General features: G+C 49.7%; 1 protein-coding gene across 2 annotated transcripts in view; it reads left to right on the top strand.

Annotated features, from left to right (window-relative positions):
• The window catches only part of LOC140394069 (uncharacterized), a 405,190-nt gene that overhangs the window by 360,259 nt on the left and 29,519 nt on the right, over positions 1-15,412 (top strand). For both annotated transcript variants that reach the window (XM_072480880.1, XM_072480881.1), the window contains exons 67-68: positions 4,719-4,903; positions 6,879-6,964. In XM_072480880.1, the coding sequence (XP_072336981.1) occupies positions 4,719-4,903; positions 6,879-6,964 (271 nt within the window). The remainder of the gene's footprint in view (positions 1-4,718; positions 4,904-6,878; positions 6,965-15,412) is intronic.

Raw genomic sequence — 15,412 nt, 5'->3', positions numbered from 1 at the left:
TGGTGTCTCAGCAGGTTGGATGATCGATTGAATCCCTTCCAACACTCGGGGCAGGAGAACAAGAAAGGTGGCGCGCAATCCGTACGGGCCGACCATTCGGTCCATCTCCCTTTGGAAGACCGAGACCCCATTGGTGACGCCGAAGGGAACCCTGAGAAAGTGGTAGAGGCGGCCATCTCCTTGAAGACAGTGTATGGGCCTTACGGATGGGGAGATGGTGGTAGGCGGATTTGAGGTCTACAGTTGTGAAGACCCGGTACTGTGCAATTTGATTGACCATATCAGATATGTGTGGGAGGGGGTACGCGTCGAGCTGCATGTACCTATTGATGGTCTGGCTGTAGTCCACAACATAGATTGACATAGAATTTACAGTGCAGAAGGAGGCCATTCGGCCCATCAAGACTGCACCGGCTCTTGGAAAGAGCACCCTACCCAAGGTCAACACCTCCACCCTATCCCCATAACCCAGCAACCCCACCCAACACTAAGGGCAATCTTGGACACTAAGGGCAATTTATCATGGCCAATCCACCTAACCTGCACATCTTTGGACTGTGGGAGGAAACCGGAGCACCCGGAGGAAACCCACGCACACACGGGGAGGATGTGCAGACTCCGCACAGACAGTGACCCAAGCCGGAATCGAACCTGGGACCCTGGAGGTGTGAAGCAATTGTGCTATCCACAATGCTACTGTGCTGCCCTTGTGAGGCCGTACAACCATTCTGTGTTTCTCCCCAGTTTTCATCACTACCACTTGGACTCTCCATGGGCTGTTGCTGGCCTCAATGATGCCTTCCCGAAGCAGCCACTGGACCGCGGACCTGATGAAAGTCCTGTCCTGGATGCTGTACCGTCTGCTCCTGGTGGCGACGGGTTTGCAATCTGGGGTTAGGTTTGCGAATAGGGAAGGTGGGTCGACCTTTAGGGTCGCGAGGCCACACACAGTAAGGGGTGGTAGGGGCCCACCGAATTTCAAGGTTTGGCTCTGGAGGTTACACTGGAAGTCCAGACCGAGTAGCAGGGCAGCGCAGAGATTGGGGAGGACGTAGAGGCGGAAGCCGCTGAATTCTACGCCCTGGACCGTGAGCAGTACCCCCGGATCGCCACGGAGTGGGATCCGGAGGCCAGGGAGATTATTTGATTGGTGGGGTGTACCGCGAGGGAGCAGCGCCTTACCGTATCTGGGTGGATGAAGCTTTCAGTGCTCCCAGAGTTCAGCAGGCAAGAGATCACATGCCCATCGATCTTCACACTGGTCGAGGCGGTGGCTAGATTGTGCGGGCGAGACTGGTCGATCATGACCGTGGTTAAAACAATATGGCAGCGCCTGGAGATCTTGGGGTGGACAAGATGGCGGCGCCCACTGGCCGCGCGTGGTGGGGGTTGAAAAAGATGGTGGCGTCCATGGGCCGCATGTGTTCCGAGGAGTGGAACACGGGCCGAGCATGGGCCGTGCGTGGTCTGAGGGGGATAAGGTGGCGGCGCCCACTGGCTGCGCGTGGGCCGAGGAGGTGAAGGTGGCAACGCCCATTGTCCGCAAGCAAGGGGGCTCGGGGCGATAGCGGTGACTGAGCGGGACTGGCACACCGCAGTGAAGTGCCCCTTCTTGCCGTAGGCCTTACAAAGGGCGGCGGGTACTGGGCAGTGTTGGCGGGGGTGTTTCTGTTGCCCACAGAAGTAACATCGGGGGCCCCCGGGGTTGGCTGGCTGGCGTGTGGCACAGGCGTATTGGCTGGGTAAGGCCCCCGGTGGGGCGGCCGTCTGTGGAGTCCACGATGCGTAGGAGGGGTGGGCCGTGCGACTGATGTGTAGGCCTGGATATTGCGTGGGGCGACCGTCATTGATAGCGCTAGTTTTTTGCTTCTGCGAGGTCGAGCGTGGCCCCCTCTAAAAGTCGCTGCGTATGAGATCTGACCCTATCCCCGTACGGATTGTGGGCCACCTTCCCGTACCTAGACAATGTCACCATCTGCAGCCACGATCAGCAGGACCACGATGCCAACCTTGCCAAATTTCTCCACACCGCCACTCTCCTAAACCTCATCCTATAATAAGGAAATGTGCGTATTCAGCACGAACCGCTTAGCCATCCTTGGCTACGTGGTCCAGAACGGAGTTCTTTTTAAAATATATATATATTTATTCAAATTTTTCAACAGATTTTCAACAACCCCCCCCCCCCCACCAAAAAGAAAGAAACAAGAACACAACAATCAAAAATTATACAAAAATTATACATTGGATTTCCCCCATATACAATAACCCCCCATATTACATTTAAAAACAACAATAGGGAAACACACCCAAACGCCCCTCCAAAAGAACCCCCCCCCCCCTCCGGCTCTGGGCTGCTGCTGCTGCTGACCTCCTCCTAACGCTCCACGAGATAGTCTAGGAACGGTTGCCACCGCCTGAGGAACCCCTGCACAGACCCTCGCGAGGCACACTTTATCCTCTCCAGCTTGATGAACCCTGCCATGTCATTGATCCAAGCTTCCACACTAGGGGGCTTTGCATCTTTCCATAGTCGCAAAATCCTCCGCCGGGCTACCAGGGACGCAAAGGCCAGAATGCCGGCCTCTTTCGCCTCCTGCACTCTCGGCTCGTCCGTTACCCCAAATAATGCCAACCCCCAGCTCGGCTTGACCCGGGCTTTCACCACCTTGGACATTGTCCTCGCAAAATCCCTCAGAACAGAGTTCTGAGGCCCGATCCCGACCGCATGCGCCCCCTCATGGAGCTCCCCCTTCCCCACTGCCCCAAGGCTCTCAAACGCTGCCTGGGGTTCTTTTCATACTACGCCCAGTGGGTCCCAAACTATGCGGACAAGGTCCGCCCACTCATCCAGTCCACCCTTTTCCCCCTGACGGTCGAGGCTCAACGTGCCTTCAACCGCATTAGAGCCGACATCGCCAAGGCCGCGCTGCACGCAGTAGACGAGATGCTGCCCTTTCAAGTGGAGAGTGACGCATCAGACGTCGCTCTAGCCGCCACACTCAATCAGGCATGCCAGCCCGTGGCATTCTATTCCCGTATCCTTCATGCCTCTGAAATTCGGCACTCCTCTGTCGAAAAAGACGCCCAAGCCATCGTTAAAGCTGTGCGACATTGGAGGCATTACCTGTAATGAAGGCGTCCCGCATGAGGGGTTTCGAATGTTCCGTGGCTGTGACGGCCTGACAGTCACAGTCTCTGACTAATGGAATTAAAGCACGCCAGAAATCTTCTACAGACTCACCAGGGAGCTGACAGCGAGTAGCGAGTACGTGTCTGGCAAAGAGCGTGTTCGTCCGCTGGATGTAATTCTCTTTCAGTAGCGCCATGGCTTTGTCGTAGTTCGGCGCATCCTGGAAAAGAGGAAAGACGTTGGAGCTCAGCCGCGAGTAGAGGATCTGGATCTTCTGAGCTTCCGGGATTGGGTCTGGTGCAGACCTGATGTAAGCTTCGAAACAAGCTAGCCAGTGCTGAAAGTCCTTTTTGGCGTCGCTTGATTGCGGATCCAACTGCAGGCGACCCGGCTTGATACGGAGGTCCACCTTCTGAAAATTTTAGAGTAATAAATTGATGCACGATCAATTGCACAGAGACGAGAGTTGAATACAACTGAGGCTTTATTACTCTAAGATGTGTGGCTTCCCACAGCAGCTGGTGAAATGGCTGCTGTACGAAGGAGACACATATTTATACTCCGCCTACTGGGGGGAGATAGCAGGCAGGGACTACCGCCGTATCTGTAGTACAGGGTCTTACCACACATCTTCTAATATGTACAACTGGTGATTATCACACTCTGTTCTGCTGCTGTGAGAATCTGCAGCTCCGGCAGTTCCCCCCGGTCTTCTCTCATTCTCAGCGGCCGCATGCGGCCCTCTCCTGTTAGACAGTCGACGAATGCAGTCCAGGGAGTGTGTAGCTGATGGTTTCAGTAGCCAGAGCACCCAGCCATGGCGGCTGGTATGGGTGCTGGCAAGAGCTGCAGGGTGGGGGCCTGACCGGCCTCCGGGTGTGTGTGTGTGTGTGGGGGGGGGGGGGGGGGGCAGCAGGTTGTGTGGTTATGGGTGCCCTGAAGAGGTTGTGCAGTTTTCTCCGGTACTACTGGCCGTTCCGGAAGGTGTTGGCCATGGCTGTGACCACTTCTGTCACCTGCGCTCAGGCCCAATGAATGGCAGTTGCTGGCAGTCTCCTTCCCACCCCAGGGTACAGGGTCACCCGCCTATCATCCACGGTGTTAAGCAGGGTCTCCAGTTCCGCGTCGGTGAATCCCATGGCCGCATGTCTGGCTGCCATCTTTTCTTGGCTGGGTGAAATGAGTCGGGCTTGAGTGAAGTGTGCATATGTGGCTGCAGCTTGTCAGCCTCCTGAGTGCTAATCCCGAACTCGGTGAATCTGGCACTATTTCCCATTGGAATCGATTGTGTTCCACGTGGCATTGATGTTAGCCCCTTAATGGTCGTTGAATCAGTCCAGGTGCGGTGCCAGTTTTGCTGTCGTAAAACTCCACTAATCCTGCTCAGGCGTCAACACTTAGTCTCAGGAATGGAGAATCCAGCTGTAGTTTTCTGGTCAATGCCTGATTTTTACACTGTTCTCTGAACTGGTCATGCCCATTATTGACGAATCAATATTTTTCCATTGGTACTTGCAATGGTCAGATGAATAATCTCATTCACCGCTCCACGCAGTGAAGTTAACTCATCAACTCTGTTTTTCAGAGTACTATTTTAGCTGTCATAGAGGGAATTGAGGTTGAGTTTTCCAAAAGCCTGGCTGGAGTCAGTGATATAGATGTGGATGAATGGCTCAATGTCATATTTATTCCTTCTCTGCCATTGGTCACTACCACCATTTTGGCTTCCAACAACAGCCGAAGATTCCCATGTCCTCTACTCAAAAAAATGTAAGTCATTTTTAAGCTACCTTCAACTGAAATGCTTATAATTTTCTGTAACTCCATACATGATTCAGAAACCATTTAGTACAGTGCCAGTTCACCACTTCTGTCCTGCAGCCCACCACAACACCATAGACTGAAGGACGAGGGAGGAGGGAACAAACTGCAGGAGCCCCTGAGATTAATTTCAAAATGTTCTCTTTAAACATCATTGCGGCAGCTTGATGCAAACAGATGCTTAGGAGTTACAAGTTTAGTGAGTGACGTGTGAAATGTTAGGTTGTATTGACAAGGCATTGAAGAGATCAAAGATTCCATTATGAGCTAGGTTTCTGTTTTTACCACACCATATACCTGTGTGAAAGGAAAGAGAAAATGCTGGAAAATCTCAGCAGGCCTGGCAGCATCTGTAGGGAGAGAAAAGAGCTAACGTTTCGAGTCCAATGACTCTTTGTCAAAGCAGGACCTTATCCCTCTTTCTGCCTATATCACTGGTACCCACATGACCTCTGGTCTTTCATCCTTGTTCCTCTGAGTGTTCCACAGCTGCTTGTGGAACACTCATGTCTGTGGCCACAGGAACCCTGTCTAATATACCTGTGTGGCTATTTGAACTTGCAGCTCACCATCCTTATTTACAAAACTCCATACACTGATCGACATGCACTATGAACTTAATTTAGATCTTCAATGCATTACCTCTTAGTCTGAGCCCACCTAATACCTTCCAATTTCTTACTGTATTGCTATCTGTTTCTCCTAATCCTTTGTGAACCATGTTTATCCTTCTTAATGCTATATCCTGATTCCCATTCTCTTGTCATTCTCTAGTTTAAACCCACCTCAACAGTAGTAGCAAACATTGGTCCTACATTGGTCAAACATTAACCCATCCAGCCTGTATAGCTTCTAGCTCCCCAACACTGGTCCCAATATCCCAAGAATCTAAATCTAATCTTCCACCTGTACAATCTCTTCAGCCACACATTGTTTTGCTGAAATTGACATACACTAGCATGTGGCATTGGGTGTATTCAGGAGCTTACTATCTTTGAGATCTTGCTTGCTATCGTTTCCCTAGTTCCCCCAAATCTGCTTGCAGGACCTTATCCCTCTTTCTGCCTATATCACTGGTACCCACATGACCTCTGGTCTTTCATCCTTGTTCTGCTGAGTATTCCACAGCTGCTTGGTGACATCTTTGACCCTCATACCAGGGACACAACATCCAATCCTGGATTCATGTCTGTGGCATGAGAAACCCTGTCTAATTCCCTAGCTATCAATTTCCTAATCTCCATCCTGCCCTAAATTACAGCTGAGTCCTCCCCAGTAGAATCATCATATTGGTTAGAAAGAATTGAATGCTGATTGGAGAGTGAGATGCACTTGGGTCTTCTGTTCTATCTGCCTGGCCTTGCTTGATTGCCCGGTGATCACCTGTTCCCCTTCTTCTTGCACAGTCTTAAACCGAGAGGTGGTCATCTTGAGAAGATTATAATGGAAGATATTAATTATGAAAATATATTATGGTATCATAAAGTCTGATTTTCTGATGGTTTGATGTATGTATGCTTGTTATTTGTTGCTGGGAAGTTGTTTACATCAGCTAAGCTTCAATTGTTGCTCATCCTCAGTTTTCCTGAGACAAAATGATGGGCAATGCAGTCCTTATGTTGTTGCTGCTCCCACAATATTGTTTGGGAGAGAAGTCGTTTTTTTGATTTGTGATTGTATGTTTGCAGAGGGAGCTGAAAATGCGCTCACCCTTCATATGAAACCACAGTCTTGAGATCGTAATCTATTTGTGAATACATTTTGAGTTAACAGGTTAACAAATATGTAAAATAGTGTACAGAAGTTTCACACGAACATGCCGACACATTTCTTAGAGTTACCACTGGGATCTATTTCAACCCTTAAATCCATAGTAAATTCCAGTTATCTGTGTGTCTGATGTATTTCTTTTTATTTTGCATAGTGTAACAGTACTGAGCTCAATCAAACAGCGGTTGGAAATCAATGATCAAAGAGTTATATCTAAAAATCTACTAACCTACGGCAAAGGTAATGAAATAAAATTTGACCTCATACATAAAAATATCTGTTCATCTCCTGTTCAGTGATTTGTTGACATCTTGTGGTTTAATCCAGAGGTGAGATATACCCACCAATGCTTTTTATTCTCCTGTTGTATAGCTCCAAGCTATTTATATTTGTGTATTTGTTTTTCCTTCAAAATATCTTGTAATTTAAGGCAACGTTAACATATAATAAAACTTATCGTTAGAAATTATACAATGACACTAGATATTCTGTATTGTTCAGCACTCTTCTTTAACGATCGCTCGCTAACAAGTATTATTGCCCACCTGTGAAACTCTGTGTTACTGGTCATAGGTTCTGTGAGTTCTTGCAGGCTGACCAGCCTGATCATAGAGCCACATCTTTGACCACATACTTTGCAGGTGTTTCCGGGAGGTGGGATCAGTCCTTGGACTCTAGATCACTGGCATTCCTTTCTCAAGTTCCTTTTCCGGGCCTCCCCTTGCAGTCGGGTGTGCTCAAAGGATTGTGTCCCTTCTATCAGGAGTTTTCTCCAAGTAGGTCTCTTCTGAGCAAGGGTTACTCAGGCATTGACGGCTGTGTTGCATTTCTTGAGGTAAGCTTTCAGGAGTGTTTCCTTTGTCCTCCTCTTGTTCGGAATACTTCCTTGAGCTAGGCAAAGAAGATTTGCTTTGCCAGTTGGGATTCTGATATACTAAGCACATGGCCGGCCCAGCTGGGTTGGTTTTGGATGATCATGGCTTCGATGCTGGTGCTTTTGGCTCATTCAAGGACCCTGATGTTAGTATGTCTGACGGCCCAGCTGATGTGGAGAATCCATCTCTGATAGCATTGATGGTACTTCTCCAGGGCTTTGAGGTGGCATCTATATGTAGTCCAAATTTCTGAGCCATATAGAAGGGCTGGGAGGATGACCACCTTGTAGACAAGGATCTTGGTGTCAGAACGGATGTTGCAGCCATCAAACACTCTCGTTCTTAGGTTTCTGAAGGAGGCGCTTGCGGATTGGATGCAACTTTGGATCTCCGGATCGATGCCAGCCTTAGAGGAGAGGTGGCTCTGCAGGTATGGGAAATGTTCCATATTTGGTAGGGTTCCTTCATTGATCTTTATAAAGGGAGTGAATGTATCTTGCCCTGGGATTGGTTGGTAAAGGACTTGAGTCTTCTTGAAGTTGAGGCTGAGACCAATTCTTTGGTATGCTTCCGCGAAGGTGTCAAGCATGGCTTGGAGATTCTCTTCTGAGAGTGGTCTACATACTGAGTTTTGTAAGGGCCACGAAGAATCCAGCACGAGTTTTAAGGATACAAAGTAATAACATTTATTTACAATAACATATATATATATAACAGCAGCAGCAACTTCCCTTGCTGCACATTCCTTCCTCTGGTTCCTAAACTGGCCAGCTTTATTTATACTTGGAGTTTACTAATGGTTTCTCTGCCATTATCCGCGGTTATAACATCCCTCCCCCCCCAAAGTCCAAGGGATCCACCGAAGACCCTGGCGAAGGAGGGCGTCGGACTCGTTTTGCCACAGGCCGTACACCATTTGCACGCGGCGCTGGGTCAGGCGGCGTGTAACGAGACGGAGACCGGTGCTTCCGTGATGAACGGCGTAACGGTTGTACATCCACGGCCCGTGGACCCGAGGATTCCCCTCTGATGCATCCTGTGTCTCCATCTCGGAGTCAGAGTCTGCTGCCTCCGTCATGTCAGCATCTCTATCTCCATTCGGTTCTGTAACGACCTGCGCAGGCTTTGAGTGAGGCACCAGTGGAAGATTGTGAGGACTACTTTCCCTTGTCTCTGGTCTCTGCGGCTGTAGAAATGAGCTCCGGGGGCGGGGAATCTTTTGAGGGGATAGTCTTCTGGACCGAACGTGGTCTACATGTTTGCGCTGGAGACGACCCTGGGCTTGCACCTGGTAAGATATAGGGCCCGTTTGGCGAAATATTATGCCAGGAACCCACTGGGCACCACCAGCAAAATTCCGAACGAACACTGGGTCACCGGGCGCAAACTGCCAAATCGGCCAATGCCGAGAAAATCCCTGTCCCTGCCGTTCTTGTGTGCGGCGTACTGTTGCGCCAATGTCTGGGAAAACCATACTAAGGCGGGTGCGAAGTCTCCGGCCCATTAGGAGTTCTGCGGGAGCTACCCCAGTCACCGCATGGGGGGGTGGTCCTATACGTAAACAAAAAGCGAGCCAGTCTCATGTCCATTGATCCGGAAGACTGCTTCTTTGGTCCTCTTTTGAATGTCTGCACTGCGCGCTCTGCCAACCCATTTGAAGCCGGGTGGTAAGGGGCAGTGCGGATATGGCGTATGCCGTTCATCTTCATGAAGCTCGCAAACTCCTCACTCGTGAATGGAGTGCTGTTATCCGTGACCAGCACCTCGGGGAGGCCATGCGTGCTAAAGAACAAACGCATCTTTTCAATTGTTGCGCAGGATGTTGTCCCCTGCATCTTATGCACCTCTAGCCATTTAGACTGGGCGTCGATTAATAGAAGGAACATGGATCCTTGAAAAGGGCCTGCGAAATCTGCATGCAAGCGTGTCCAAGGCTGCCCTGGCCATTCCTAGTGATGTAGGGGCGCGGCCGGCAGAAGCTTCTGATGCTCCTGGCAAATGGAGTAGTTTTGGGCCACCTTCTCAATGTCGGTGTCGAGGCCTGGCCACCAGACATAACTCCCGGCCAACATTTTCATTTTTGTCACACCTAAATGCCCATTGTGCAAGTCTCTTAGTATCAGCTCCTGGTCTTTTTCCGGGACAATCACACGCGTCCCCCACAAGAGGATGCCGTCTTCCACGCTGAATTCTGACAGCTTGGAGGAAAATGCCTGCAACTCGCCTGGGAGCTGTCTATGCTGCCCACCATACAGGACTATGTGCCAAACCTTTGACAGGACTGGCTCCGTCTGGGTCCACTCACAGATCTGTGATGCCGTGACAGGCAAGGTGTCCATAAAATATGGGATTGCAACCACCTCACCGGTCGTGGGGGTCGACATGGGGCCGGTCGATAAAGGCAATCGGCTCAGTGCGTTGGCATTTGCTATCTGCGTTCCTGGTTTGTGCTCCAGAGAATACTCGTATGCAGCAAGCAACAAAGCCCAGCGCTGGATCCGTGCGGAAGCAATGGGCGGTATTAGCTTATTCTCTCTGAAAAGTCACAGCAGAGGCTTATGATCAGTCAGGATAGTGAAATGGTGGCCATACACGTACTGGTGGAAGCGTTTCACCGCAAAAACCACTGCCAGGCCCTCCTTCTCGATCTGCGCGTACTTTTTCTCCGCTGCAGTCAATGTGCGGGAGGCGAAAGCTATCGGTCACTCGGCCCCGTTCTCCATCTTGTGGGACAGGACGGCCCCAATACCATACGGGGATGCATCACATGTGACAGGCAAAGGCTTTCCAGGATCATAGTGGGTTAGTAACCCAGACAACGACAATTGTTGCTTTACCCGCCGGAGAGCGGTTTCTTGCGGCTGACCCCAAACCCAGGTGTGATTTTTCTTTAGCAGAAGGTGCAACGGGGCCAGCGTAGTTGCCAGATTGGGGAGGAACTTCCCGTAATAGTTTACGAGACCGAGAAAAGAACAAAGATGCGAAGTGTCAGTCGGGGCGGGGGCCTGTTGAATCGCACGCACCTTCTCTGCGACGGGGTGCAAACCTTCACGGTCCACCCGATAACACAGGTAGACTACTTCCTTTGCCTGAAATACGCACTTTGTGCGACGTAAACGGACTCCAGCCTCCGGAAAGAGTCTAAGGACAGCCTCCAGATTTTCCAAATGTTCCTGCTCCGACGTCCCTGTAATCAAAACGTCATCTAAGTAGACAGCAACACGTGGTAAACCTCTCAAAATGCCCTCCATAACACGTTGAAAAATAGCACAGGCAGAGGATACTCCAAAGGGCAACCGTGTATATTCATACAGGCCCCGGTGTGTATTAATCGTTACATATGGTCGGGAGGCAGGGTCCAGCTCCAACTGCAGGTAGGCGTGACTCATATCTAATTTTGTGAACGAGAGTCCACCTGCAAGCTTCGCGTAGAGATCCTCTATGCGAGGCATTGGATATCGGTCGAGTCGGGAAGCCGTATTCACTGTAAGTTTATAGTCGCCACACAAGCGAACTGTGGCATCTGGCTTCATTACAGGTACAATTGGTGCTGCCCAGTCAGCAAAACGGACGGGCCTGATAATACCCAAACTCTCCAAACGAGTGAGCTCCCCTTCTACCTTCTCGAGCAAGGCGTAAGGCCCCGGGCGCGCCCGGAAATAGCGCGGCGTGGCTCCTGGTTCGACTTGGATATGGGCTACGGCCCCTTTTTTTTCCCCAAACCAGGCTGGAATACATCTGGGTATCGTCCTAGCACCTCAGTCAACCCTTCAGAAACTGTTTGGAGGATGTGCTGCCATTGCAACCGCAAATGGCGCAACCAGTCCCGACGCAATAGGCTGGGCCCATGGCCGCGCACCACGATAAGTGGGAAACGCCTCTCCTGGCATCCATAAACAACAGGGGTCAATGTAGTTCCTGCAATGTCCAGTGGTTCCCCCATGTAGGTGGCCAACCTGGCCTGTGAGTCAGTTAATGTAAGGGTCTGTATACCCTGCTTGATGCGGTCGAATGTCCTCTGGGCAATCACGGAGACCGCTGCGCCAGTGTTCAACTCCATCTCAAGCGGGTGACCATTGACCCGTACTGTCACCTTAATGGCGGCCACACGGGGAGCTGCCACACAATGCAGCTGCAGGCAGTCGATCTCCGTCTCCACGTCCTCAGGAGTAGTCACCGCAGGTTCATCCACATGGAAGGTACGACCCCTGGGCTGGTGCCAGTTATGGCCACTGGGCTGGTCCCAGTTTTGGTCGGAACGACGGCGCCCCCAGGACCGGCGTCCGCGACGCGGTCCGCGCCTACAAGTCTGACACGGACATGGCTCCTCATCCATTGGTTCTGGAGAAGGCTCTCTTCGGGGAGGAATGTCCGACGGCCACTGGCGTCGGTCCGGACGTTGCTTCGCCCAAGGTACCGCAGGAGCGCGGGGGGACGTTTTCAGACGGAAGGGGTTGCGCCCCAAGGCATGCACTTCCATTCCCTGTAGCTCTTGCACTCCTCGTTCTGCGCTCTCTCGGGACAATACTATTTGAATTGCTTGTTGAAAAGTCAATGTTGGCTCAGCTAACAACTTTCTCTGGGTGGCCGCATTGTTAATACCGCAAACCAAACGGTCGCGTAACATTTCTGACAAGGTCTCACCATCGTCACAGTACTCCGCAATCCTGCGTAGCCTGGATAGAAAATCGGCAAGGGATTCTCCAGGGGTCCTCTCAGCGGTATTAAACCGGTAACGCTGGACTATCGTGGACGGGGTTGAGTTAAAATGTTGCCCCACTATATTCACAAGTTCATCAAACGTTTTGGTGTCCGGCGCAGCTGGGTATGTAAGGCTCCTAATCACCCCAAACGTATGCGGGCCACAGGCGGTGAGCAATATGACCACCTGGCGCTCGTTTTCGGTGATATTGTTTGCCCAGAAATAGTAACGCATCCATTGTGCGTACTGGTTCCAGCTTTCCAGCGCAGCATCAAAAACATCCAAACGTCCGTACAGAGGCATGGTATAATAGAAAACAACTTCCAACCTGTATCCAACAAAAATTCAGGGAGGTGGCTTCAGCAGTGTTCACTTTAACCCTCGTCGCCAGTTTTGTAAGGGCTACGAAGAATCCAGCACGAGTTTTAAGGATACAAAGTAATAACATTTATTTACAATAACATTTTTCTAACAGCAGCAGCAGCAACTTCCCTTGCTGCACACTCCTTCCTCTGGTTCCTAAACTGGCCAGCTTTATTTATACTTGGAGTTTACTAATGGTTTCTCCGCCCCCCTCATTGGGGAAGCTCATACTCCCACAGGATTGTGGGATTGTCATTAGTCCCCAGCCAATGGTAAGCAGACAGGTTATAACACTGAGATTCCATGAGGGATGTCAGTGTCATTATCTTCTTGGAGTTCAACCGGTTGAGGTTGAAAAGTTTTCCATCCATCCAATAAACGATGTCCATTCCACTTGGAATCTTGCTCTTGACAAGGTGAAAGATGGTGGCGATGAAGATGGAGAAAAGGGTGGGAGCGACGACACATCCCTGCTTAACTCCAGTCTTGACCTTGAAGGTTACTGTCTTGTTTCCGTCTGTGAGGGCTGTCACTGACATCTTGTTGTGGAGGATGGAGGAATTGGAGCAGTGGTTAGCACTGCTTCCTCACAGCGCCAGGGACATAGGTTCAATTCCGGTCTTGGGTCACTGTGGGGTTTGTATATTCTCCTTGTGTCTGCGTGGGTTTCTTCTGGGTGCTCCGGTTTCCTCCCACAGCCCAAAGATGTGCCGGCTAGGTGGATTGGCCATGCTAAATTTTCCCTTAGTGTCCAGGGATGTGCAGGTTAGATGGGATTATGGGAATAGGGCAGGGGAGTGGGCCAGGGTAGAATGCTCTTTCAGAGGGTGGGTGCAGGCTTGATGGGCCAAATGATCTCCTGCACTAGAGGAATTCTATGATGCTGATGAATTTCTCTGGACAGCTGGCCTTTGACAGGGTCTTCCATAGCACTTAAAGATTGACTGAGTCAAAAGCCGTGGTCTGATTGATGAGGGCCATGAAGAGTGGTTGATGTCGCTTCTGACAATTCTCTTGAAGCTTCTGTGCAGTTAAGATCATGCCCACTGCTCCACTGTTTGGTCGGAAAGCCATTTCCGGAAAGGTTTCTTCAGTGACTGGGAGAAGGCAGGGAGCGAAGATTCCAGCGACGATCTTCCAGGCGATGGAGAGTAGGCAGATTTCTCGGTTGTTCCCACAGTCCGCTTTGTCTCCTTTCTTGAAGATGGCGGCAATGGCGGTATCCCTCAGGTCTAGCAGGAATTTCTTCTCTGGTCTTGATTTTCAGCAACAGCTGATGTCGATGAGGGGTGATCTCTTTTCCTCCAAATTTGAAAATCTCCACTGGAAGCCTGTCTACTCCTGCGGCTTTTCCATTCTTCATGTGTTTAAAGGCGGCTTCAACTTCGTCCATGCTTGGTATCAGTGCAAGGTCATCTTTGATGGGGAGTTGGGGGATTTCATCGAGTACGTCCTCATTGATGGTTGGGCCATGGTTTAGGCATTCTTTGAAGTGTTCTATCCACCAAAGGCTGATGTTTTCTCTGTCTCGCAAGAGGGTTTTGACCTTACTCCTCACCAGTTTGAGGCCCAAGTTATTGGGTCCATATATTGCACTGAAGAAGCCCAGGTGTCATGCTTGTCAGCGAGAAGTTGCAGCTCCTTAGCTTTCTCAGTCCGCCATTGGTTCTTGATTTCCCTAATTCTTCTTTGTACCTCTGCCTTGGCTAATTGATGAGCTCTCCTCTTTGCCTTGCTGGTTATGCCGTTTTGCCAGGCACAGAGAGCTTTCCTCTTGTCGATGAGGCCTTGGATGGTGCGGTCATTCTTGCCAAACCAGCCTTAGTGTTTCCTGATTTTACAGCCAATGGTTTCTTCACAGCTTGAGATGATGGCTTTCTTCAGTTCTTTCCTGTTTTCCTACACTCCATTCGAATAGACACAGTGGAGATCTTGGAGAAGCCATTGTTGGACGTTCACTAGCATGCTTGGCGCTTGAATCTGCTCAACATTGCTATTTTTTCTGAACTGTTGTTTCATCTTCCATTGACCCTGGTGGAATTTGATGGACATAGAGATGCAGATAAATCGTGGTCTGTCCAGCAGTAATCACTTTGTTAATGAGAGTATACTTTTGGTCTCTGGATCGAACAATGACAAAATCGATCATGTGCTAGTGCTTTGATCGTGGATCCAGGAATTTTAATAAATAGACTGGAGTTTACTGTTTGAGCAGTAAACTGGTTGCTATCAGTGACGGTGAAAGTTACTTAAACCAAAAGTCTCGACTGAATCTTTAAATTCTTAACATTTCTAATCCTGTTTCTGCCAATGAAAATGTTAAGGATAAAGTTTTGTTGAATGAAGTTAGACCACTTTCATCCAACACTGGTGGTTTACTCACTGGAATATTTTCTGACAAATCTTCATTATGCAACTAATTTAAATTTTCTGGTGCAAGGTGAAAATGTTCTTCAGGAAAGGAGACCTGTCATCCTTCCCTCGTTTGGCATATATAGTTGGCTCTAAATGCCCTCAAAGCAACTAAAAATGAACAGAAAATATTACCCACATCCTAAGAATATTTTGTTTTTTGAATCAAACAATTAATAAGAACTAATTCAGTGGAGAAAAATCTCACCAAAACATTGATGCTACTTATAAGCTTGACTGGGGCCTCAAAACAGGATTAAAACATTTTTTGATTGATTCTTTTAGCTAGTTTAACATTTGTGTGAGTCATTGTTAGGAATTTAGTGACTATTTAAT

Source organism: Scyliorhinus torazame, chromosome 17 (assembly GCF_047496885.1).
Source record: "Scyliorhinus torazame isolate Kashiwa2021f chromosome 17, sScyTor2.1, whole genome shotgun sequence".
Taxonomy (NCBI): Eukaryota; Metazoa; Chordata; class Chondrichthyes; order Carcharhiniformes; family Scyliorhinidae; genus Scyliorhinus; species Scyliorhinus torazame.
This window is presented reverse-complemented; position numbering and strand designations above follow the sequence as displayed.